Consider the following 24,949-nt stretch of genomic DNA (forward strand, 5'->3'; position numbering starts at 1 on the left):
TCAAATTATCAAAGGTGGAAGAAAACTGAGAACTGTTAAAACCACTCCTAGATTTATTTTTAAACAGGTGAGCAACAAGTTCATCTAAGAGCTGGTGGCTGAACTGACGAATATCAGCAGAGATATACACAATGGGTTACTAAACCCAGTAGTATTATCATTTAAAAATGGCGTTTTAATTCAGCTTCTGAGGCTCTGCTAATGTCCTAATTTGTCTTGCCTACCTGCTACCCTTTCTTTATTTTTATTTTTGGCTGAATTGAATATTGTTTCTGCTGACTTGATACCAGTGTTCAATGACAGAAAGAGATCATCATTTTGTTTCTGTTGTTACCTTCCAACACAGCCTTTAAATTTATCTTCTCTTAAAAATGTCACTCCAACGTACAGCTCCAGTATGAAACAACTTAGATGCACAGCTGAGATTTAAATGATTGGGTTTCAACCTCATATAGGTGAAGGCAAGCAGTATTTGGGAAGATGGGAGGAGGAAAAATGCAAAACATGCCTGGATTCCCATTTCATCTTGCCGAGATCCTACAGCAGAATAAATATAACAAGAAAAGTTTTATTGTGGCAACCTTCCTCTGCAAATACTACAGGATCAAGAGGAATGGGACTAAACTGAAGTACTCTTCATTCCCCAGGAAGGCAATGGCCCCCAGCCTTCTCTTCATACAGTTCTGAAGCATCAACTAGATGAGGAATGGCAGCTCTGACATGGGGTCAGCACACGTGCTGCAGGCCAGAGGAAAGATTTCCCAGGGTGAAGACTGTGAAGAGCTTGCTGGCAACCAAGCAGCTGAACTAACACTCGGGACGTTTTAGGGTACTCTGGTACAAACAAGGATTAAAACATAAAACAATTTAAAAACAGGCGAGATGAAGATACTGTTTTAGCTGGTGGTTTACCTTCAATTTGTTCAATGCAACTGATGCAACAGCAGTTGAAATAAAAACCACAGAGATATGGTTTGTATTTTAAGGTATTTTATAGTTTAAAATGATTAGCAGGATCTCACACTTCAAAGTCAAACCTTTAGGGCTTTTGTTTTGTTTTTTTCTACACGCAAACAGTAACAAAATAATACCTTTTATATTTAGAATAACTACATAAAACACGATTTGTTTCCTCATAGGACACTGATGCAAAAATAGTGTCTCTGAAATAATTCTGATCAACACTCCCAGTGTTCTAGAAATACAACAGCAGAAACTGCATGTTTGTTAACTCCAAAGAATAAACGAACAAAAGCTACATGGGTGGCATAAGCTGAAAAGACAGCCTTTAGACTCTGCTGTGCATGTCCTTATTTAGCATGCTTGGTCTGTATATGACTTCTTGTGGTATTTTTAATAACATTCCACTGGGTCTTTCATATTACAGTTTTTGTATTAGGTCTTTGAAACGGCATAGTGTTATCAAAACTGTGCTTTAACATGGATGCCTAACTCTTCTATCAGGGTAGGTCAAGCTGTGTACTACAGAGCTAAAATGTTCTTTGGTTCCAGAACCACAAGCAGGTATTCCCACTAAAAGAAGATCCACTTATACAAAGGTTGTCACGTGATTAGATGTGATGCAGAACAAAAGAAAAACCAATTCATTTGCTCTAAGCCATTCTGTATTTTAAACCTTTACTCATTTTGTGTGGGGTTAATACTTCCATTCTTTTCACTCTTTTTTTTTCACTTTTGGAAGTTTTCATGCCCACCTCAAAATCCCTTTTGGTTCTGCATCAATCTTCTTTACTAGCTGCACTACACCATTATAACCTAGATGTGGTTTCACCACCACTATATGTAATGGTGTATTTTCTGTTGATTCTGTAAGTCAAAAAAATGCTGAAGCACATTAAATAAAGCACATTAAATAGCTACACTGGCCTTAACAGCTTGTTAACATTAACCTGATGAAGAGGATTAAAAAAAAGAGTTATTATTCGAAGCATCCTAGCATCAATGGATTATTTTATTTTCTATATCACAGGGGGATCCAATTCCTGAAAGCTCATCTTGTAGCAAGGCAGCATCACTCTCTGTGGATCACCTGCTCCACCTATAAAAGGCCCTCCTGCTAAGAAATCATTATTTTACACTTAACCATAATGAATTTTATTTTTAGTAACATTTCCCATTTATGAAACATAATCCGGTCTCTTTTCCTTCCCTAACCACACAGTTTGCTTTTCCTACCCAGTACAGAGGTGTAATTAACCAATCTCTGGCTAAGTTATAAAAGTCTTTGCTTTCAATCAAGTATTAAGAGTTACGCCACGACTGGAACAAGTTGCGTAACTATAAGGAGTGCCAAGCGTCTTGCGTCTTGTCAGCCTCAATTAAACATCAACACTAATCAGGAGATAGCAAAGAAAAAGAAAACAATGAATAATCCAGGAAACGGCAAAAGTCCAAAGGTGACATTATGACCACCTTTCTCTTTCCATTAAGAAAGAAAAAACCAAATCCTCTTCAGCTCTCCACAGCTATTGAATGAATACGAAGATATACACACACCTCGATCGGTTGCTGGGTTTCCGTTTTTATTTGAAAAGCCGCGTTCACACCCATTTACCTAAAAACACAGGATCCCAAACTTTTCGGGCCACCGGACCCACTACGAACGCTCAGACTTCCTCGCTGGCCACCAGTACCCGACGGATCCGAGCAGTTTACAGATGCCATCATTTCCCTGTACTGCTCCGCACGCTACCTCCGGGGCTCCGACTCTTACACACCTGCACGCGAAGCACAAACGTACCCGGGCGGTACCGCGGCCCTCCCCTCAGCCGGCGGTGCGGGAAAGAGCAGGCTGCCCGCAGCCCTGGGGCGAAGCTGGAAACGTGAGGCCAGGCCGGGAGGTGGGGGGGGGGGGGGGCCGCCGGCGGGAAGGGAGCGGGCCGAGGAGCCAGGCCGCGGGCCCGTGCCCCCCCTCAAGCGGCGGGGAAGCGCGGCCAAGGACCGAGGCCGCACCGTAGCGGAGGGCTCACGGATAAGGCCCGGCCAGCGGAGAGAGAGAGAGAGAGAGAGAAACCACCCGCCGCCCCGGGAAACTACCGCGGGCAGCAGCTACGCCGGACCCAAGCCTCCCACCCACCCCAAACCCCCTCGATGAGGGAACAGCCCGCCGCTGCCCGCCCTACCTGAGGCCGCAGAGGAAGCGGCTTCACCGCTACCGGCGCCGCCGCCCGCACCTCGCTCCACCACACACTGCGCATGCGCACAGCGCCCCGCCGCCGCCGCTCCGGCCAGCAAAGGCCGTCGGGAAGCCGCCCCCCGCCCCGGGGCGGCGGGCCCTGAGGCAGGCCGGGAGCCGTGCGGCACGCCGGGACGCGCAGTCCGCCGCCGTTGCGGCGGGGAAGCGGTTCGCCCGAGGGGGATCGGTGGGCGACCTGCCCACCCCCACCCCCCCGCACCGCCGTGCAATACCTCGGGATTGGGAGCGCCCGGCCCGGCACCCTGCGGCCCGTCGTGCCGGCGGAGCGTTGACTTTCCCCGCGCCTACGAGCATCCGGGTCCCCAGGAGCGGAGCCGGCGGGAGAGTTTGATGGCGTCGCCTAGCAGCGGCCTCCGCCACCGCCGCCCTCCCCGGCGAGCGGTGAGCTCCGGGGCGGCGGAGGGTGCTCTGAGGAGGAGGGGGCCAAAATGGCTGCGCTCAGCGTTGCTGCCGGCCGGAGCGGCCCGCGATCCGCCGGGGAGCGCCGTGGACGGGCGGGCAGCCGGGCCGGGGCCGCTCCGGTGGTGCGGGAGGGCCGCGGGTGACGGGCAGAGGCGGCCGGGAGCCGGCGTCGGTGCCCGGAGGAGGTGACAGCCCGCCGTGTCCGCTCTCGCCTGCCGCCTCAGCCGTGCCCCGTTGTGAAGGCGGGCGCAAAAGAAGGCGGTTTGTTAATTAGTTCAGCAGAGTCAGGAGGCGGAATTGTCTCCCGGAGGGATCGCGGTCTGTCACTGTATCGTTCCCGGGGCTGGGTTATACAAATTGGAAGAAAATGGGAACCCTGCGCAAGATCCTGTTTCGGTTGGGGCTTTGTGGTTTTAAGAGCCAGCGCTCTGTGGAGCCAGTGGATGAGAGCTAGTCTGGGTAATGTAGTTTGGAAATCAGAAGTAGCTTAAGCCGGGTTAGTCCTGGTAAGCTGGTGCGGAGTTAGCAGAGCACATCTCCCGCATGACTGTGCTGCTGCTTGGTATTTGCTCTTGCTCAACTATGGGTGACGATGTGCTGCACGTTATACACGCCTTTGTGGAAAACGAACAGCTGTTCCTACTGATGCTTCATTTCACTGTGATGATAAGGTGTCATCATGGTAGCTTAGCTGCCTCTCTACGTGGCTTCTTTCCTGTACGCAGCGCAGGACATTATTGTTGTTCTGATAGTACTTGAACGTGCCCCCCAGACCGCCTTTCCTATCTGCCCTTGCTGAACTTTGTAACATCTGGCCGTTTTATGTATGTCTGAGTCCTTGAGTAAGTCAAGAAAATCTTGTGATAACTAATGTCAAATGCAGATCTATTTCACACTTTTTGTAGAGCCATGATCTCAGTGTTTCACCACACAGATCATCTGTCAACTAAAAGCACAGGTTTTAGTTGAGGACAAGGGATCAACTAAACTTTATGATGGAAAACTCTTCAATTAAATGATTTCTCTCTTATTGTCCTTAAGTATGTACATACTGTGGAACATACTATATGCTTAGGTTGTGCCCCCTGCACCTTACTACAGCTGGTCTCCCAACAAGTTGGATTATTTTCTTTATGTACAGATATCTCTACTTTTGGGTAAAATTCTAGGACTGATACTTTCTTAAGACGTGGTTTTATAAGTTAAGAGAAAAAGAGATTTGGAAGATGGAAGGTAGGAAAAGATTGACAGTAGTAAGGTTGTGTATTTGCCTTCAGAATAGTTTTGATTGTTGGGCATTTCATACCCATAATTCCTACATCTCATTGTTTAAGAAAAAATTAATGTTTTAAAAAAAACAACCCTTAAGTATGTTAATGAAATCAAGTAGTATTCAATTAACTGAAAGAGTGCCAAGATCAGTATATATGCGCCTGCATGTGATTTTCTCATATTTTCCTTTACTATGACAAAGCAGAAAAGCAAAAATGTATATATGTCATTCTTATAAAGTCATGCATTATATGGAATGCATGTTTTCTAAAACACTTAGCAAACACTGAAGAAATGGTAAATACAGGGGACCTCTTAAGTAGTTCGTGTATTCAGAAAAGATGAGGGAAGTTTGATTTTTGTCCTCCCTTAAGCATACAGCTGGATTTCAAAGTCTTAGAGCTCTTCTTTCAGACTGCTTAGGCATATTTTGGAGGAAAGTAATACCAGTTCAGCCTTCCATTAAGGAAGGAACTTGCAGCTGTTGAGTCTTTAAACTGCTGAATGATGAAGAGGGTGCATGATGGAACAGATCTCAAAATATCATGCTTAGCATAGACCATTGTTACGGTTATTGATTGAGCTTTATTTTTTTTCCTATAAAATATGTATCCCTGCTGTGTCATTAGTTTTTTTTGAATAATAATGAATTTAATATTCTAGTTAGTTTTATTTCTTTCTTAATTTTCTTAACTATTTGTGCCATATTCATAATTCAGGGCAAAAAGTAGATTAAAAAATGTTCTGTTTTAAACTTGGCAGAAACTATTTTTTTTGAAATACTGATAATAAAGGCTAGAGACAGCGCAGAGAATAGAATAATCCAAGACTTCCAATCCCTTCTGCCTTTTCAGATACGGCTTTGACTTTCAGGTATATGAGAAGCCACTGTGGCCCACAGCAACCAGTAGGTAAGCAGCAGAACAAAACTTTGCACCACTTTCTGACCCGATTTTTGTCAGTTTCCAGGCTGTTTACTGTCCTTTATCAACTCAAATATTCTAATCAAAAGGAAAGGATATTTAATACAAGAGTTTAATATCTTAGAAATTAATGTCAAGAAGTGGATACTCATAGTATCAAACTAAAGCAGGTGTTGGTTGTGTTTTAAATATTAGAAATAATGATTTTGTGACTCTACAGAGATGTTTATCCTACAAGGGCTGGTTCAAAGGACATCTGATTGTGTTTGATTGTTAACATAAAAATACTGCATTGAGAGGTGGGAAGGAAAATAGGGATATTAAAGTTAAAATAGAGGTTTCACATGTGTCCTGATCTTCACTGTTAGTGTCAGAAATTCATTGAGTATGCATGATGTAAATTTTAACTTAAAGAAAAAACAGTTTTACTATAGTCATCTTGTTTGCAGGAGACCAAAATGTGAACACAATGTTAATCAATGTTACAAAATCGATAACCATTATTAGAATAATCTCGTGTGGTTCAGTGGCCAGCCTCCTTTAAATCATTTGACATAAAATTGATTGGCACTGATAATGTCTGATAATTGTTATTTTAATTTTTGTTCCAGGAAAAAATTATAAATTCAGTATGGCACCCATTTTAGATTGGAAGAAGCTTATGAAAGTTGATCCAGATGCTCTGCCTCGTCAAGAGGAACTAGCGGAAAGGTTGCTGGAGAGCATGTCCAAGGTATTCAAGGGGAAAACAGAACATAAGAGTTTTGTTATACATTCTTCCCTAAACTGTCTCTGGTTCTTCGCATACATAAATGATTTATTTTGTGGATTTCATTGATGTTTGTATAAAAACATTGTTGTCTCTTTCCTCAGGTTGATGGGAAAGACTTAAAAACTCAAACTCAGGAACAGCTGATACATCTTTTTAAAATCACTCAGTCGCTATTGAAGGTTTGTATTAATCCTCACTTTCTACAATTCTGCAAATGCATTTGTTTATTTTTTGTTTAAATGAAAGCATCATTACTGTCTTTTTTTTTTTTCTTTTCCTATTCCTGCATTGAAAACACTGGTTGCTCCTAAGAGCATTTATATGCTAAATGTGTGCTTACATCAGAGTATCTGCTTGCAGCTGTTGGGATTATGGCATGTAGCAGTTGGAAGTGAATAGGCCTAACATAGTTATATAGTTAAGGAGCCTTAGTTTTGTAGATGGAAAATACAAACAAATATCTCAAAAATTCATTAGATGTTTTAAGCTATTGGTAACGATTTTAATTTCAATAGAAGTTTTTGTGGTAGGTTGATGTTTTAGAGTAAATAAAAATGTCACCATGAGTGAAGAAACACTGCCATCCTAAAACTGATCCTATAAATCTATCATACTTTCTTGTATTTACTCATAAATGTACTGAAAGCAAGAAATAACAGCAGCATAGGTTAGTACATTGGTTTTAGAGAGGCTTTTTTACTGTTTTTAATTCTCAGCAGTATGCTTTTGAACGTTTAGGTAGCCCTGTGGAATAAATTACTAAAGAAGTTATTTCAACAATCTGAACTTCTTAATTGTCAGTATGGGGAAAAATGGGAGCGGCTTCATTTGTTTAAAGAGAGAAAATCGATATTCTTTTGTAAATGTTTTCATCACTTTAAACATGAGGTCTATGGAACAATCTTTTAATTTATGTTAGTAATAAATATTTCTTCTTTGTTTACTATACTTTTTTTCCCAGATGAAAGCTCAAGAGGTAGAGCTGGCACTAGAAGAAGTTGAAAAAGCTGGGGAAGAGCAAGCCAAATGTGGTAAGCAAGCCTTTTTATGCTGATCCTGAATGATTTGTTAAATGTATTTTTTAACTGTGGTTTTTTTTAAGTTTAGGGAACTGAATAAAATACCAACTGCTCTGAAGTCAATTGCTTCAGTAAAGCCAAATATTTAAAGACTAAGGTTAACCATTGTTGTTTTATGTACTTTTACCTTCTTGGGTAATTCACTATATCTGTTCTGTTTTAACAGAAAATCAGTTTAAAACAAAGGTGATGAAACTTCAAAAAGAATTAGAGGTATGTTTTAAAATTTTGTTAGTTTATAGAGTCCTGTTTGGTGTTTTTTTTTTAAATGAGGATTTTTAGACTAGTATTCTAATCTAGTAAAGAGATGTAATAGCCCTACATTTTAGCTAGTATTTTGTATTGGCTTTTGAATATTCACAAGCGTCAGGTTTGCAAAGACCTGTATATACAATGAATTTTTTTTTATGCTTGAATTAATCCCATTTGTTTTTAGAGATTTCTGGTTTTTGTTGAAACAAGCTAGTGAGCCCTTCCTGTTGCTGTTCGTCAACATTAGGAACGTTAGTCTTAGCATCAGCTTTGGTTTTTTAGTTCTTTCTATTTTGTAGAACTGTACTATATTTATAATGTTATTTTAATGCTCTTAAGACGGCACAAAGATCTGCTGGTGGTCGTGATACTCGTTTTTTGCGTGATGAGATCCGCCAACTGGAAAAACAATTAGAACAAAAAGAGAGACAGTTAACAGATACAGAAAAAGAGTTGGAAAAAGAGAAGAAAGCGAATGAACAGGTAAGAAGGACCTAGCCTGACATCTCTGAAAGCTGGTCTGGCACATCTTTTGAAAAGTCGCTGTTCTGAAAAGGGCCTCTGAAATTAAAAAAACCCCACTGATTAAATAGGACTGCTGTGCATTCGTTTTCTGTTTTGTTTCTGGAGTTCTTTGTTTTCATAGTTTGTGTTGTTAGTGATACGTATAAAGGTTTTCCCTGTCGTTCTAGCTTGCTCTTCGAAATGAAGATGCCGAAAATGAAAACATCAGATTAAGGAGAGAGGTTAGTAAAGAATTACTGCTGATTTACTGTATTTTTAACTTTATGTATAAATACATTATTAGCTTTCTGTATTTATAATCTTTGGAGCGGCATGATGTTTAATTCTGTTTTAGAATGTTTCCTGGTTACTGGTACAAAGAGAATATGGAATTTTAATCACATTTAGCAAATATATAGTACGTCTGCTCCAATGAAGCTTAGTTAATTGAGGTCACGAGGTGTCTACATTTGAATTTACATAGTGCATTAATTTTGTCTGGATTTTGTGTTTTGAATTTTTAGTATTTTTCTTAAATACTATTGACAAGTAGATTTGGTGGATATTAGAAAGGATGTGGTTTATGCTTGCTGCCTTTGCTAAGATTGTCTGATTGGTTAAAATAAAATTATAAAAAGCCAAAAGTACTATAACAGTAAATGCAAAAGTAGAGTTAACATTCTTTATTATTAGGAATTTTTTTTTAATCATTCTTGTCAAACATTTTTTTTCTATCTGTTTTTAGGAAAAAATGCATGTTTTAGAGCTTTTAATACCTGTAATCTTGGCGTCTGAGAGAATAAAACAGACAGCAAAAGTTAAATTAATGTCCTGGGGGGAAACCTTGAGAAGCATTCCGCAGAATGCCCTTTTACGTATGTGTGTGTAGGCATGTACATGCATGCATGGGTATATAGAAAAAAATATTTTATTTTGTCTCTATGTTGATTTCTATTTAGTCTTCCTAAAGCAAGGATAATTTCTAATATGTTTCATGCTTTGTTCTCTTGGTCTTGTTCTCTCCTTTTTAATCTGAAGAAAAAATGCATAAAGAAAAAGGTGAGGCTTCTAAGTTGTTTTTTTTAAAAGCAGACTGTAGGAATTCAGACAGTTTTTGACTGTCTTAGCTTGTTGTGTTAGATTGCTAGAAAAGCAGCAACTTTGTCTTCAACTCTTCAAAACAGATTTAAGTTTGGATTGCTCTCTCTGCAGAATGAACAATTGCGTCAGGATGTAGTTGACTATCAGAGGCAAATAGAGTCTCAAAAAGAAACAATTCTATTACGAAGAGGAGAGGATTCTGATTACAGATCGCAGTTGTCCAAAAAGAACTTTGAGCTTGTCCAGTATTTGGATGAAATTCAGGTAAAATCTATGCATACTATTGAATATTTATTAGACTATTACTGGCGGTAGTGTTTTTCACAAAGCTACGTCAATTTACTGATCAAGTCATGTGGAGTAAGGGAATTCGTAATGAAGTTGGGTTCTGTGATGCATATTCTCTGCATCTGTGAATCTGGAAGAGGTGAGGTAATGAAGTTACTGGCAATGGGAGATGTGTCTTTTATTTGCTGTTAGGATTTGTTGAAATTGATGATCTAGAGGTGAAATACTCTTCTGTGCTAATTTTATGTTAAGACTTTCAAGGCTTGCATTTAAGGTAGCTATCAATTACTGCTTATTCAGGTATTAAGATGTGCTCTTTTTAAAAGCAACTTTTTCTTTAATTTTGCAGAATTTGACTGAAGCTAATGAGAAGTTAGACATTCAAAACCAAGAAATGAGGAAGAATCTTGAGGAATCAGTGCAAGAAATGGAGAAGATGACTGATGAATATAACAGAATGAAACTAATTGTGCAACAATCTGATATTGTTATCGATCAGTTAAGAAAAGAGAAAGAACAGTACAAATTTCAAGTAAGAACTGACTCATATTATTGACTGTAATTTTATTTTAGCTTTATACTGTATTTTCATATTTTAGCTTAAATTAAAAAACATTCAACATATCCAGTTAAAAACACACGGTCTATTGAAATAACACTCTCTAAAAGTAGTGTGGTCTTTAAATTTGGTGCAAATTTTAAAACTTGACTGCAGATCACAAATTCTTTTTTGTACAAAATGTTAGTCATGCTGTTCTTAAGAGTCATGACCTTCTCTTGCTGCTGTAATGCTAATCTGTTAAGTTGTATGTGCTTGATGTAGCGTGTTTGTACATACACATTGCTTAAGCAAAACATTTTTTGTGATATGATGTTCATCCAAATGGCATTTCTAGGTTCAGGAGCTTTCAGACCAGCTGAAAGCAAAGAATGAGGAGGATGATCCACTCATGGCAGCTGTAAATGCAAAAGTTGAGGAATGGAAGGTACTTTTTTAATACTTTTTTATTATTTTTAGGAATTATTTCAAGTGTTCTGATGGTATTTTATCTTCTTTTCAGAAAATCTTAGCTTCAAAAGATGATGAACTCCTAGAGTATCAGCAAATGTTGTTTAACATGAAAGAGAAAGTGAAAATGGCCCAACTTGATGTAGACAAGAGCAATATACTGGCCCTTCAGCAGGTACAGTCTATGTGAGAAATTACACAGATAGAAATTACCATTCACTGAATATGCTAGTGACCAAATAATTATTTAGCCTTTCACAGTTTACAAATACCAGAATATGTATTACTTATGCTTGAGAATTATGAGACAGGTTGATTCATTCCACTACAAAATTAGCTTAATAGACAGCGCACGAAGGAAACTTCTCTTGCTGCACGTATGAACTGTTGGCATGGATGCTGTAGGTATTTGGTTCTGTTACTTTCATATTTATCTTTTCTAGCTGTTAGTAGAGTGATTGCTTTAACATCTAAGCATCCATAATTTAATGTTTTTAAATTATAGCTTAATTTCTGTCCTCTAACTTTGTTAGTAAAGGAAGTCTTACCTAGTGTTTAATTTTCTGTGTTTCTTTGTCTCACCTGATGCCATACATTAAGTCAGTGGTTCAGCCCATGATAGAGCTAGCTGAATTTAAGTATGTCTCATATTCACGCAAAATTACATAGTTCTTTTATGATTTTGAATTTCCCCACTTTCTTGAAAAACATAAAAAGAATAAATAAATAAATAATGTGGCCCATTAGGAAGCCTGAAATATGCATTCTGGAAAGCCTGCTGTATACCAGGATGATTTCCTGCCTTGCTTCAAGTTTTTTAAGTAAATGTGTCATGACATTTTTAGACTGAGCAGTATGGTGAGATGTATTTGTGCAGTCTTCCAAAACTAGGAACAGATAGCCTCTCAGGAGAAGAAAAACAAAACTGAAGTACAAATCAGCCTCTGATGATCATACGGCGGCAGCTGAAAGTAACTTTGATAAGTAGTTGTAGAGTCTGGTTTTAGCTGACTAGATGGCTGCAGGAGTTGCTTTTATGGATAACCATCATTAGCATGACATTTTCAACAGTTTTGTGGAAATAAGCATATTTTTAAAGCAGACACTTAAAAGTTAAATCAAGTTACTGCACTGTGTTTTAACTCAAAATGGACTGAGCTTGGTAAAGTTCAGTTTCTGTTTACATTCTGAGGGGTTATGTTTAGCTTCTTACAGCTTTGCTAAGCTCTTTACCTTTAGATTTGAAATGTGGTTATATTTGTCCCCTAAGAAAGCCTGAGTTTTTATTTTTCATAATATTGGTATAAAGTAAGGTCAGCAACTCTTGACATTTTTACATTATAATTACTTTCTGTAATTTTTTTGCAAGTCTCTTTTTTATCTTTTTCCTCTTTTTTCTTTTGTCACAGAAAAAATAACATTAAGCTGTCTGTGATATTTCTAAAATTCATGTATAAGCACAGAAATAGTACAATATAAATAGAAGTCACTTTCGCAGTCTGTGTGTACTTATGGTTGTATATGCATGCAAAACAAGGTGTGATGTGAATTTTTAAAAGTTGGATGATTTGCTGAAAGGCAGTCTGCAATACGGGTGTAATGTATGATGGATTGTTAGTCCTCCCAATCTTGAACTTGTATCTCTTGGTTCCCACTGGCAATTTTTTATGAGGAAGCTGTAAGAAACCCATATCATCTGAAACTTTTCATCATATATTGGCGAACTCTTAGAGAACCGGTCCATATAAAATTGATATAGTAAAATACTACTTTTTTGTGTGTGTTTGAATGCTTTATTTTTACTCTTTCTTTTATTTTTCCTGCTTTGCCTTTATATACCCAACTTCTAGATAATATCTGAACTCTATATTGTAAGTACAGTATATTTGATGTTCTATAAATTGTGTTGTATTAGATACTTTTAATTTCTTCATTTACTGTGTGGTGTTCTATATTGGTAGCCTGCCTGTCAGTAAAGAAGAATTCTCTAATGGAGTTTCTTTTTTTTTTGTGTGTGTAGGGTGTGCAAGAGCGAGATGCTCAGATAAGATTGCTTACTGAGCAAGTTGAACAGTATACCAAAGAAATGGAACAAAATGCATTTGTTATTGAGGAATTAAAAAATGATCTCCAAAAAGATACAGGTAACATGACCATTTTATTTTAATGTTTATGGAAAGGAAAGTAAGAAACAACAAGTTTACTGTGCAGTCTTTATTCTCTAGAAATACAGAAAAATATTTGGAGTATTTGAGTAATATTAGTCTCTAATTGTTTTTGTTCATTTACGTTTATCGAACATTCATGAAGAGTTTAAATTTATTCACAGTACTTTGGTGGGCTTTATGGGTAATACAGTGCCTAGTAAAACTATACCTGGTCTTTAAGGGTTAGAGTATAACATGCAAGGTCTCAGCTCTATCAAGAATTGCAAATGAGTAGTAGCATGCAATTCAGAATAAATTCTGATGTCCCTTCCATGCACTTACTTATAAATATTGTTTGAGTGAGCAACTGGGGGGAAAAAAAAAAAAAAAGCTCTTATATGTAGTCTTTTGTAATTACTTAATTAAAAAGAGCAGAAAATTAAGGTCTCCTTTATAACATCATCTGAAGTGTTTGTTTCTTGCTTAATGGCTGACAGCAAGAATTCCCAGTTGAATTGTAAACAGATCAAGGTTTTTCTTTCCAGGTCACTCATCTCTTGCTCAGCAGAATCGTATTGGGGATATGCAAGAAAAGTTAAAAATGCTAGAAGAGAGAACCAAGGAGGCTGAGAAATCAGCAGAATTAGCAGAAGCAGATGCTAGAGAAAAGGACAAAGAGCTCGTTGAGGCTCTGAAACGAATGAGAAGCTATGAACTGGTAAACAATTTGTCAGAGTGGACAGGGTATTTGATCATATTTTTAGGAGATCATTTTGTCCTTCCATTTTTTATTAACTGTGTTCTGATTAGAAATTAAATGAATGACTTCTGATGCTGTTTTGTTTTTTAAATTTTCTTTCATAGTAACATTTAGTGGTCATTGCATGCAACTTGTTAGCCATCCTTTACAATTTTTACAAGTTGTCAGTTTTAACATATTCGTATCGGCTTCTGAAGTCCATTGAACAGTAATTGAACACTCAAGATAAAAGTCTTCGAAGGATCATGTAGTAAGAGGACTAAATTTTGAAATAAGCAGAGACTGCTCTCCTGTAGTCAAAAAACAGATTTGTGGGATCTGATTTTTATTCAGTAACTTTTTTCACTAAACATAGTGCAGAAGAATGATACAGGTTGCAAAGCATTTTCCTTATCTGTGTAATGATGAAAGATTCATAATTTATTTTCTTACATCTTCTGTTCATTGTTTTGATTTTACTTCCATTTGGGTTTTTACAGGGAATATATGGTTTGGAAGAGGCTGTTGCCGAAATAAAAGATTTAAAAAAGCAAATCAAAATACGAGATCATGAGATCGAAACATTAATTAAGGAAGTCAATAAACTTGAACTTAAAATAAATGATTTTCTTGATGAAAATGAAGAACTCAGAGAGCGCTTAGGTATGCTATATCTGTTACGTTTTCGATTATTTGTTGTGTAAGAATTGAAATAACATTATATCATGGAAATCTTTTACTATACCAAATAACTACTTGGGAATAATTTTGTATATTCTGCTAATATTTGCAAGTAGTTTTAGTTAGTTAGGACAAACTGCATGAATGTACTTGCCTAACTTGGCTTACAGATTTTTTTGACTGAAGAAAGTAGGAGAATAGGTTTTGTAGTGCTTTTTTAATTTTGGTTCCTCTTTGACTGTACACTGCTTAATTTCATAATAGGGTATTTGGAAACCATAAGATACTGAGGTTGTAATGCTAGTCTGAAAAACACAGAGAAAACTTTGGACAGGCTTATTTTTACATAAAAGAATCTAAACATAAATACAGTTAATTTTAGGTGGCATTTTATTGCATTTTGGGTTTTGAGTAACTGAAGTAAAACTGTGCTTTCTTCTGGTGTTATTATACAGGGAGTATAAGATGTGTATACATATAAAGGAATACATATATATATTCAACTATCAACGTATTTTTTTAATTCTATTTGAGTATGTTCTTATTTAAATTAACTGCATTGTAACGATTACTAACATTAATGTTCCTCCTTAATGAATAATTATACAGCATATACTGTGTTTTAGGTCTTGAGGCAAGGACAATGATTGATTTAAGTGACCTCAGAAACAGCAAAGCCCTGAAGCAGCAGCAATACAGAGCTGAAAATCAGATTCTTTTGCAAGAGGCAAGTGAAAAATCCTGGGTTTGTGTAAGAGCTACATAATAAAAATGTATTTGAACAAAATGAAATACTGATCTGTGCATAATAATATGCAGATTGAAAGACTAGAAGAGGAAAGAATTGAACTGAAAAAACAGGTTCGTAAGTTGGCTCAGGAGAAAGGAAGAAGTGTTGCAACAATAGGTAGGGTTTTTTTATTATAAACTATCCTTTCAAAAACATGCTGTCTATACTTATTAATATAGCTCCGTTATATTTATTTGTTGTTTACATTACAAGGCTAAATACATTTCATTGAATCTGTAGAAGGAGGTGAGTGGTTTTATATTCTGTAGTCTTACAGCCCAGTAGCTTTTTGACTTGAGATGGCTAGTAATGCATCACTGAGAGTTGTGTCATTGGCTTGCAGTTCTTGGCTTGCAGGATGATCTTGCCATGACTTCCAGTAAATCTATATAATGTATGTGTTTCAAAAATCTTAAAATTTCAATTCTGTGCCACCCAGGGAAGCATAATGTGCTCAAATGGAAAGGTTTACAGCTCCTTACTTTGCAGGTAGAAAACTAGAACTCAGATATACTAAATGGCATATATTCCCTTGCTTGGAGACCAATTAAAAGTTCATAATCGTTTTTTACTTGTACATTTACTTGCAATTAGGCTTGGGTGCTGGTGATGTGCAGATAACTGATAGCTTTACTGAAGAGAAGGGAATGAATAAGAGGAAGTTGGATTTCTTGAACAGACATGATATTGCTGAAGTAAAAGCAAAGGTATGTTCATAAAGCAAGTTCATAAACATTTATTGTATTTCTCTTTCAAAATAAAAATAATGTTATTTTGTAAATATGTGTTCAAATATTTGTCCAGATTCTTAAAAAATCAAGAAATAATTTGTAATTTTTTTTAGGAGACTAATGAGTATTCTATATTTTTTGTGAATATAGGCTAGCAGCTCGTGTAACGTGGAAGGGAGAAACACACTTGCAGATAGAGAAGCATCAGTTAGACTGTTGAAGTCAGAGAAATATATAGCTGAAAACAGTAAGGCTGTGGGAAAGCTACGTGGAAGAACTTCTGGCACACTTGAGAATTTATATGACTTGGAAAAAAATAGAAATACTTCTTTAGTTCATTTAGGTTCAAAACTTGTGACAGAGTGGCAACTAGTTAATGACAACTGTAATTCTGAAACTCTTACTATAAACGATCTTTTCGTATCACCAGAGCTACAATTTGCACAGTCATCAGGGATAACAGATTATACAGACAATAGAGAGATGTCAAAGGACTTAAAATCAGACCACACAGGTTTGTTTTCTGCTTATCAGCAAGCATGTCAGACCTCAGAGGCAAATAACCAAAATTACAGAAACAAACCATCTTTTCAGAATCAAGTGTCCATAACTTCTAATTCAGACCAAAAAAGTCAGGAAGATTTTTGCCCAGGACACTCTCTCGGCAATAAATCTCTGATTTCTTGTGCATCTGCTCTTGGAAAGCCCTTAATGCACAAAACACAAATGATGACATTGAAGGATAAGCAAGACTATTTGCAAGTAAAGTTTTCTGATTTAAGTTCCTTTCAAGAAGACAGAGAAGGAAAGAAATGCCTAACAGAATTGTTGCAAGTAAAAACCTTGGAAAGTGGACTTGAAAATGCAGAATCAGAACGCTCAGGTCAGGTAGATCCTGTTGAAAATCTCATAGAGCAATTGAGGAGAGAATTAGCCCTTCTTAGATCACAGGTGAGACACCTTTATAGTATGTGTATGTTTATATCTGTTGCAGTTATTAAGAAGATAAATTCAAATAATAAAGATGTGTTAGTTTACTTTCATCTTTATTAATTAAAGCTATAAAGGATAGTTCTAATAGAATTTAAAAATTGTTTTAAATAAATACAGAGAAATACAAATGGTAATTTACAAGCATTAGTTTAATGAAGTAGGGACTGAATCAGTCCTTTGGTATGAAAGATAGAAGATGAGGTTTCTGTTAAAAGACATATGTTATTTGACTAGAGGATGTCTCCTACCTCCAGGGAGAACAGAGGTGTAAAGTTAGATTTTTAGAATAAGAATGGCCTTTCCTTCTGGGAAACATCTAAGAAGTTCCTGAGTTGGTTCTTCTATCCTTTTATCCATTTCCATGCCAACTAACAAAGATAATGTATATCTTTTCAGAAAAAAAGATTTCCAATTAAAAATTCCATTATTTATTAAAATTATCTCTAATGATAAAATCTTTTAGGTTCTCAAAAGGATTTTGAAAACTTTTTATAATCAGTGAAAGAACGGGTTGATTTCAGGATGCTTGCTGTGTTTTCTTTTATTCACATGATAAATCATGTAAAAAAATTATTCACAGGTAGCTTCCTAAATTGGTACCTTGAAATGCTATGTTAGTTTTCTGTAAAGTGGAGAACATTGCTTTGGTTGCTAGAGATGCATTCGGGGCATGGATCAAGCCAGTCCCTCGGAGTCTCTCAGACTTTTGGTCCGTACCAGGCCGTTCCAGCTGATGCCTGACCCAAGAATACACGTTTCCCTAGACAGTGTTACATCGGGCGCGCCTTGTGTAATTCTTCCAGTGAATTCATCTCTGTTGCTCTTGCATTTCAGGCAGGAGACTCATATGTGGACTGGGAAATTTTCATGAAGGCATGCTCCAAATTTGAAAAAAGGCTGGGATTAGAACATTAGATTGCTAAAATTAGAATCTGTGTATTTTTTGTCTGGGAGAAACCATCTAAGAATGTGATGAGGAAACATCATGGTTACAATGTGTAAGATAAGCAAATAGGTCTTTCCTATCTTTAACTGAAACGTTTTGGAGCTGGTGGCATTTCTGTTGAGTCCATTGAGCTATGTAATTGATCAATGGAAAGAATAATATATATATATCAGACTTTTTTTCAATTGTACAACAGTTTTTCCATGCTACAGAAGTATGCTTTGCTGTTGTGATTTCTCTTAAACTGCTGTGTTAGCCAAGCCGTGGAATGAGTAATGCCTACTAATTGTATTTTCAGTAGAAAAGAAGTGGGTTTTGTTACATTGCGGAAGAAAAGTCCTTGAAATATAATTTTTTTTGGTATACAAATGAAGATAGAATCCTATACTAATAACTTACTGTTGGGTTTTTTTAGAATGAGCAGATATCCAGAGATTTGTTGATCAAGAGTATGCTAAATAGTTATATAGAATTAAACCTTGAAAGATGCAGAAGCCAGGCAGTGCAGGTAGTACAAGGCTTTAAAAAAAACAAAACAGGATAAATATTTATATAAAGTTTATTCATGGTTTAAATAACTTTTTCCTGATAATTTTGTTGCTGCGAAGATGAGGCTATTTCTTTGATTGTTGCCTTCTATATAACATGCTCATTTTGGTTTACACACTGTAATTTCACTGTTGAATATATACGGATTAGCAATATTTTCAGGCATTTATTCTCATTTAACCACAGTCTTAGTGAAAATTCTAATACCAGAATTCCTAAATTACAATTTTTGAGTTGTCTTTGTTCTTTTCTTTAGAATGAGTATCTTGCAAATGAATTAAGTGTGAGAGAGAGAGATTTGGAGAAGAACAGGACTGTAATAGTCAAATTTCAATCTAAATGTAAGTTGCAACCTGTTTTAAAGCTAGGAAATACTATCAGGTACCTGCAGACAGTTTGCTTGTTTAGTTGTTCTGTTTCTGTGACTGTGACCACAAATATCTGACTTCACAGTTTCTGTTTTAAATGCAGTTTACTTTGGTATCTTTCAAAATGATAGAATTTGCTGTGTACGTAGAAGGTTATTATACAATCATTCTGATACAATTCTGAACTGTGGAAATTATGGTTGTGAATTGGTCCAGGTGTGAACACAATGATTACAAAACAATGAATGTAAATGGCATTTATCGAATTGGAATTTCTTTGAATTCTCATTAATGACTTTTTTTTTTAAGTTTTGTGTTTATATTAGTGTATATCTTTTGTATGCATGTGTATAAATACGTATATAGTGTTGCTAATTTTAAACTTAAATTAGTGATCATACCTGAAACATAGTTTATTCATACTAAATACATTAAACTAGGATCTCTTATGTTTTTCCTTCCTGAATCAGACCTAAAAAGGGTTTTAAGTCTGTGAGTGATCCCAGTTACAACAATTATACAAGTTACTTGTGTAATTGTAGTGCTTTTCTGGCTCCAAGGAAGTGTTGGGGAGCAAACCCGCTTGCTGCTTATGTATATATGTATGTTAGCTGAAGTGCACTGCTTGCAAACTCTGAAATAAAAATAATGCTAATTCCTTTAGACAAGAATCTTAATTTTTTCCCAGAGAATGTGAGTTCTAAAAATTCTTTTTGACTTTTCAAAATAGACTTGGTGAAACTGCTCAAACTGCTCCAAGTTTTGCAGTTCACTTCTGGGTCTTCAGGACAGTTAGCCATATTGTTAAGATGCAGAGAATGTACTGACAGGTTTGTTGTTTTTTTAAAGTTTCCAGACTTCTTGCCCTGTGCCAGAAACTCTGGAATTCCACCGAGAAATTAATGGTGGCAGGAAAATTGTATGTCTTGAGAGTCCTTATTACAGACAAATAATTTAAATGTTCTTTTTTCGCAGTCTGCAGCAGGAATTCAGGCAATTCCTGTATACTTCATTTTTACACCAACACATTTCCAAGATAGCAAGTTTCTGGATTTGTGAAAGCCAGTCAGACAGGCTACTAAAGAAGTGAAAAAAGTGGCAGGAAACTTTGACGACTGGAAGGTTCAATAAAGTCAAATGTGTTCCCATGAAGCATTTCATTATTGTTTTCTTGGTATTTGTCCAGCAAAATACACTCTCTGGATGTTCCTAGCAGCTCTACTTTTAACTTCCTAATTGGTTATGTCTATATATAATATGAACATTCTTTTTATATATCAAATCAACAAGCATTATGATGAAATGTCCTAGGAAACCTTAACTCATATTTTTAGTGCTTTTAGATGCATTTACAATTTTTATTACAATTTTATTTATTAGTAAAAGAATTATCAGAAGAGAATAAACAACTTGAACAAGGAATGAAAGAAATATTGCAAGCTGTCAAGGAAATGCAGAAGGATCCTAGTGTGAAGGGAGAAGAAACAGCCTTAATAATCCCTAGTCTGGAACGTTTAGTTAATGTAAGCTTGCTTTCTGAAGTACTGTTTAGCTTTATAGGATTTACAGGCTTTTTTTTTTCCTCCTCAATTATTGTATAATTAAATAGTAGCTTCCTTATACATATGGTTCCATAGTTACAAGTAGGAGTACATAGTGTGATACCTCTTTAAAAATGCGAATTAAAAATATACAGCAACAAGAGATTGCCAATAAAAATTAAAAAAAAAAAAAATTTCTTCAGCTGGATAGTATAAAACTGTCTTTGACAAGTTTATTGTCCCAGTCATAAAGCTTAGGTAAAAGTTCATTTGCATGTCTTTTATCTCTATGGGACCTGCAGGAAATGTTTTAAGAAAAATTCTTTATTCAAACATCTTACAAAAAAAAATCAGTGTTTTTACAGGAAAATTTAACCATTTAAATAGCAGTCTATGGCAAATATACCATCAGGAAACTGATAAGTAGATGCTAAAATGTTACAGTTTCATGCTTTTTGCTAATTTCATGTAGAACAAAGCTTTTCTGCACTTTTTCTCTGTTTTGCTAATTAAATATTTACTGCATTAGGCAATGGAGTCAAAGAATTCAGAGGGAATCTTTGATGCTAGTGTGCACTTGAAAGCTCAGGTTGACCAGCTTACAGGGCGAAATGAAGAATTAAGACAGGAATTGAAAGAGACTCAGAAGGAGGCAAGCACTTTCTCTAATCAGCTGGCAAATGCAAATGAAAAGGTATACAATTTACTTTATACGATTTATTTTGTACTTGAAAAGTGGCTGCGCTGATAAGTTAGAACAAACCACACAGTCTATAAGATATTGAATTTAGCTTATATGAAGAGTGTAATTATACAAATCTTAATTAAGTTTATGTATTGAATCTACCAATTTGTCCATTTTAAGTTCAAATCTTACTCTTCTTAATGTTACTGTATCCTTGGAATAGCCTATTGTGTTAAACAGCAAGCGTGCCTATCTTTTGGGGAGAGCTGTGCCCAAAAAAGCTCACAGATTTCTTTCTTCAAAAAGCCACTAGTCTTGCATTTGTTTTATAAATAAGTAATAGAGATGAAGTGTTTTAAAATGATGAATTATTCTCTAAAATCCTGTCTCTTGTTTTAAGTTGTACAATTGATTCTGTGGAATGCTTCTTCCAGGGCAAAAATGAGGAATGGAATATTAACCTTACCAGAAGCGAAATTTAAATTTGCCCATTAGAACAGCTTTGGTGATGCAAAAAGATTTGCCAGTAACTAATATTCTAAAATAGTGTTTTATGTACAGTTAGAACAGAGAACCAGAGAGCTTTTAAGAAGTTAAATGAAACAGCAAAGATTTGTTTAGAATAAACCATCAAGTAACCACTGCAATAATTCTTTCCAAAATTTCCATCTTTTTAAAAGGAATAGAAATGCACTGTGCTTTAAATAATTTGGAATAAAACTGTGGTGAATCCTTGGTATGTGAAGCTGCCCTGATTGCTGGAGTCATTTGATAAATTTGGCTTAAGATATTATGCATTTAATGATTTATGGAATGACAGCATTTTAAAAAGGTTACGTTAAAGAGTGTTTGAAAGCTTTAGAATGTAAGTGGAAGTGAATTAAGTTGTTAATAACAACTGATGTAGCACAGGAAAACAATATATTTTCCATCTTTTTTTTTTTTAATTGAATAGCAAGAGCTACTTCTTTATGGTTTTGTTTCTTTTCTTTAGATTGCACAACTGAAAAATGAAATTTGCTTATTACGTCAGTCAGAAGGTGCCAATATTGTCTTCCGAACAGTGAATCTTCCAGAAGGAATGGTTCCTTCAAGTGTTAATATGATTAATTCTCTGAATGAATATTTAATACGTCTTATACAGGTAACTCATTTACACCTTGATGTCAAGAATATTTGTAACATATAGCTAATTCCTCCAAAATCTAGTACTATGCCAGGTATGGACATGGGAGAACTCTCTAAAGCTATCTTGAAGTTCTGACATCCAGTAAATTCTTTGGGCTATTCTGTTTTTTTAAAGCTGTAAGTATTTTGCTGTGTTGTAAGCCTGGAAGGTAATACTTAATTAAATTTTTGACAACAATGTAGATTTTTTTGTTTTAAATCTGAATTTTGATCTAAATATTTGCCCGCTCCTACTTCTACAGTTGCACTCTCTATGAGAAATTCTTTCTTACTGCTGTCAGGATTCCACACCTGAGTCTGCAAGTGCAAATCCTACTTGAACAGTTTTTCTCTATACAGCAAAGGTCTCTATTTATTTACCATATGAATATTCATTCCATTATTTGTCAAAAATATGTCAACATTTGTAAACAGAGGCATAAATACGTTGAAACCAAAGCCAGTGATTCCCATGGAAAGCATAGCAGACAAGCATATAGTAAAGAAGATTTGACTCTCAGAACTGGAGTGAAAAAAACTTACCTTTTTATTATTATTATATTATTTTGTTCTGTCTTTGATCACTTTTGTTGATTAGACAATATTTTTCAACTGTATATGATAGTAGAAGAGTATTTGGGAACATGAGAAGTAAACATTGCTTTCCAGTTAGACGTTCAGTTAGTATTCTGTGTGTGGTAGCAACGTCACGGTGTTTTGAACTTTGAGGGCTGTAATCCACAGTGCAATAATGCACTGTTTCACACCTATTAATACGAATGCCAAAGTTTATTGCACTTTTTTTCATCTGTTCCTTCTAAAGAAAATACACTTTTCATACCTGCAGTTCACACAGTTCATGACAGAAGCATCTATTGTGAAAATACAAGGGACAACTGGCATTTTCATTAATCCCTTCATGTTTAAAACCTGTGTTAATCACTTCAATATTTTTATTTGGAAAATAATCACTAGGAACTGGAAAATAAAGAACAGTTACTTAAACAACTAGAAGATGCAGTAGAGGACTACAAGCGAAAATTTGCAGTAATTCGTCATCAACAAGGCTTACTGTATAAAGAATATCAAAGGTATTGTTCTCTTTTCTGAATTACGAAAGTTCAACTATCTAAATGTTTAATAACTCTGAATAGAAGATTTGCTGCTGTGTTGAAGTAGTTCTTTGGTTAATGTCATAAATGCAGCTACTCTTGGATATGGACTCCGTATATTTTCTTTAGTCCTGTAAAGATTCAGAAAACTCTTACAAAAGCATTTTCTGATGGACTCTTTTCATATTGCATACTTTATAATGAGGATTACATTGTGCTTTCTGCCTCTGATATCTTGTATTTTATTAGAATCTGGTATTATGGAGTCTTCAGTCTCATTTTCTTTTGCTTTCAAGTATGGGTCCTAACAGTTTTTCTGAGTGGAAAAAAAAAAACCTGTTATCCAAATACAGTCGCACAGATCTCTGTTTCAAAGTTTCAGATCATCGGGACTTCATAGTTGGTTTTCTTTCAGACTCTTTGTTCCTTTATATGCTTCATTGAACCTAATTTCTAGAAAATTTTTCTTATGGTCAAAAATCCAGGATTTTTATCTGTTAGGCGCGTAGGGATGAATATTGGTGATTTGGGTTCTTCGGTTAACAGACTGTTAGTTGTGTCCTCTTTATCTTTGGATTGGAATGAACAGTCGCTGGATGGCTTTTGGAATAAGGGTGTTTCACCTCTTAGGACCTTCTTTTTGTTCTTTGAATCAGTTAAGACTTCCTAGATAACATTATCTCTGTTTTAGCAATTATAGCTTTTTGAAAATATTAAAGGCTATAATATACTATCTCATTTACTACTAGATTAGAGATCTCCAATGACAGGGATAAGATGATGATTCAAGGCTCCTTCTCCAAACCTGTTACAGATTGAAGATAGGGGAGGGGATTCTTTGACTTGGCATCCTATAAAGACTCACTTTTAGAGCATTTTCTTTCCTTTTCCTCCATTTTCTTCCATTATGGAAGAAACTAAGAAATCCTTTTGAAGACAAAATACTACTTCTGAAATACCCTTGATTATTTGTTTAAACTAGCCTAAACTATCCTATACAGTCTATAGAAACTTCCTTATTAAACATGTATAAACAGTTCACAGTCTTTTTTTGTTTCCAAATAAATGAATAAAAGTAGATAGAGGAGACTAGTTTGGGCCAAAGTGAAGTTGAATCTTTTTATGTTTTTGTTTCTTTTTCACTAAAATAGAAAAACTATGGTGGGAAATTCTGTCCTTTATGCATTTGAAATAAAATGAATGTAATAGAAGGAGGGATTTGCAAAATGATTGAAAAAATTGAGGAATATTACAGCCATTGCCTGCCCTGTTCTTTAGAAGTCTGACCTCTAATGCAGAATTTGGATATGGGAAACCTAAGTTTAATTCTGTCCCCTTCCTGAGGGAAATTTGGACCAACATCTTTTAAAGAAAAAGCTAGCTACTATGCTGTGGGGAATTCTCACAGGATGAGCAAGTAATCTTTTCCTTATGATACTGTACCGTTCTATATGATGAATTAAAAATACTTCAAAATCAACTTAGGTATTCTGTCTCTCAGAAACTGCAGAAGCCTTGTTCCCCTTGCAAGTTGTCTCTCTTAGCTAATGAATGTGCAAATGCTTCATGCAAAGGAAACGGTTATGGAAAGAGACATTAATTATTTGTCAAGCCATTTTATCTAGCTCTAAATCTTATCAGCCAAATTATTGGGCACAGTTGTGAATATCTGCTGAAATCT

At 36.0% G+C, this 24,949-nt stretch overlaps 2 protein-coding genes across 13 annotated transcripts in view; one reads left to right on the forward strand and one right to left on the reverse strand.

Annotated features, from left to right (window-relative positions):
- The window catches only part of TMTC3 (transmembrane O-mannosyltransferase targeting cadherins 3), a 36,235-nt gene extending 32,706 nt beyond the window's left edge, over positions 1–3,529 (reverse strand). For 2 of the 3 annotated variants that reach the window (XM_030002774.1, XM_030002771.1), the window contains exon 1: positions 3,144–3,241. The gene's annotated coding sequence lies outside the window, so the exon portion shown is untranslated. Of the gene's footprint in view, positions 1–3,143; positions 3,242–3,429 lie in introns of those variants that run through there. The other variant, XM_030002772.2, reaches the window with a different exon arrangement.
- Positions 3,478–24,949, forward strand: part of CEP290 (centrosomal protein 290) — a 56,307-nt gene continuing 34,835 nt past the window's right edge. For 4 of the 10 annotated variants that reach the window (XR_003921635.1, XM_030002763.1, XM_030002767.1 and 1 more), the window contains exons 1-25: positions 3,478–3,598; positions 5,746–5,802; positions 6,426–6,547; positions 6,688–6,765; positions 7,548–7,617; positions 7,832–7,878; positions 8,257–8,400; positions 8,610–8,663; positions 9,460–9,480; positions 9,634–9,786; positions 10,160–10,342; positions 10,707–10,796; positions 10,872–10,994; positions 12,670–12,690; positions 12,840–12,963; positions 13,512–13,684; positions 14,206–14,368; positions 15,013–15,113; positions 15,206–15,293; positions 15,771–15,883; positions 18,652–18,736; positions 20,144–20,286; positions 20,834–20,998; positions 21,984–22,133; positions 23,132–23,247. Coding sequence is in view for 9 of the 10 variants with exons in the window: in XM_030002763.1 (XP_029858623.1) it covers positions 5,769–5,802; positions 6,426–6,547; positions 6,688–6,765; positions 7,548–7,617; positions 7,832–7,878; positions 8,257–8,400; positions 8,610–8,663; positions 9,460–9,480; positions 9,634–9,786; positions 10,160–10,342; positions 10,707–10,796; positions 10,872–10,994; positions 12,670–12,690; positions 12,840–12,963; positions 13,512–13,684; positions 14,206–14,368; positions 15,013–15,113; positions 15,206–15,293; positions 15,771–15,883; positions 18,652–18,736; positions 20,144–20,286; positions 20,834–20,998; positions 21,984–22,133; positions 23,132–23,247 (2,561 nt within the window). In the remaining variant the exon portion in view is untranslated. Of the gene's footprint in view, positions 3,599–5,745; positions 5,803–6,425; positions 6,548–6,687; positions 6,766–7,547; positions 7,618–7,831; positions 7,879–8,256; positions 8,401–8,609; positions 8,664–9,459; positions 9,481–9,633; positions 9,787–10,159; positions 10,343–10,706; positions 10,797–10,871; positions 10,995–12,669; positions 12,691–12,839; positions 12,964–13,511; positions 13,685–14,205; positions 14,369–15,012; positions 15,114–15,205; positions 15,294–15,770; positions 15,884–18,651; positions 18,737–20,143; positions 20,287–20,833; positions 20,999–21,983; positions 22,134–23,131; positions 23,248–24,949 lie in introns of those variants that run through there. The other 6 variants (XM_030002765.1, XM_030002770.1, XM_030002766.1 and 3 more) reach the window with 4 other exon arrangements.

The sequence above is a fragment of the Aquila chrysaetos genome, chromosome 26 (genome assembly GCF_900496995.4).
Source record: "Aquila chrysaetos chrysaetos chromosome 26, bAquChr1.4, whole genome shotgun sequence".
Classification (NCBI taxonomy): Eukaryota; Metazoa; Chordata; class Aves; order Accipitriformes; family Accipitridae; genus Aquila; species Aquila chrysaetos.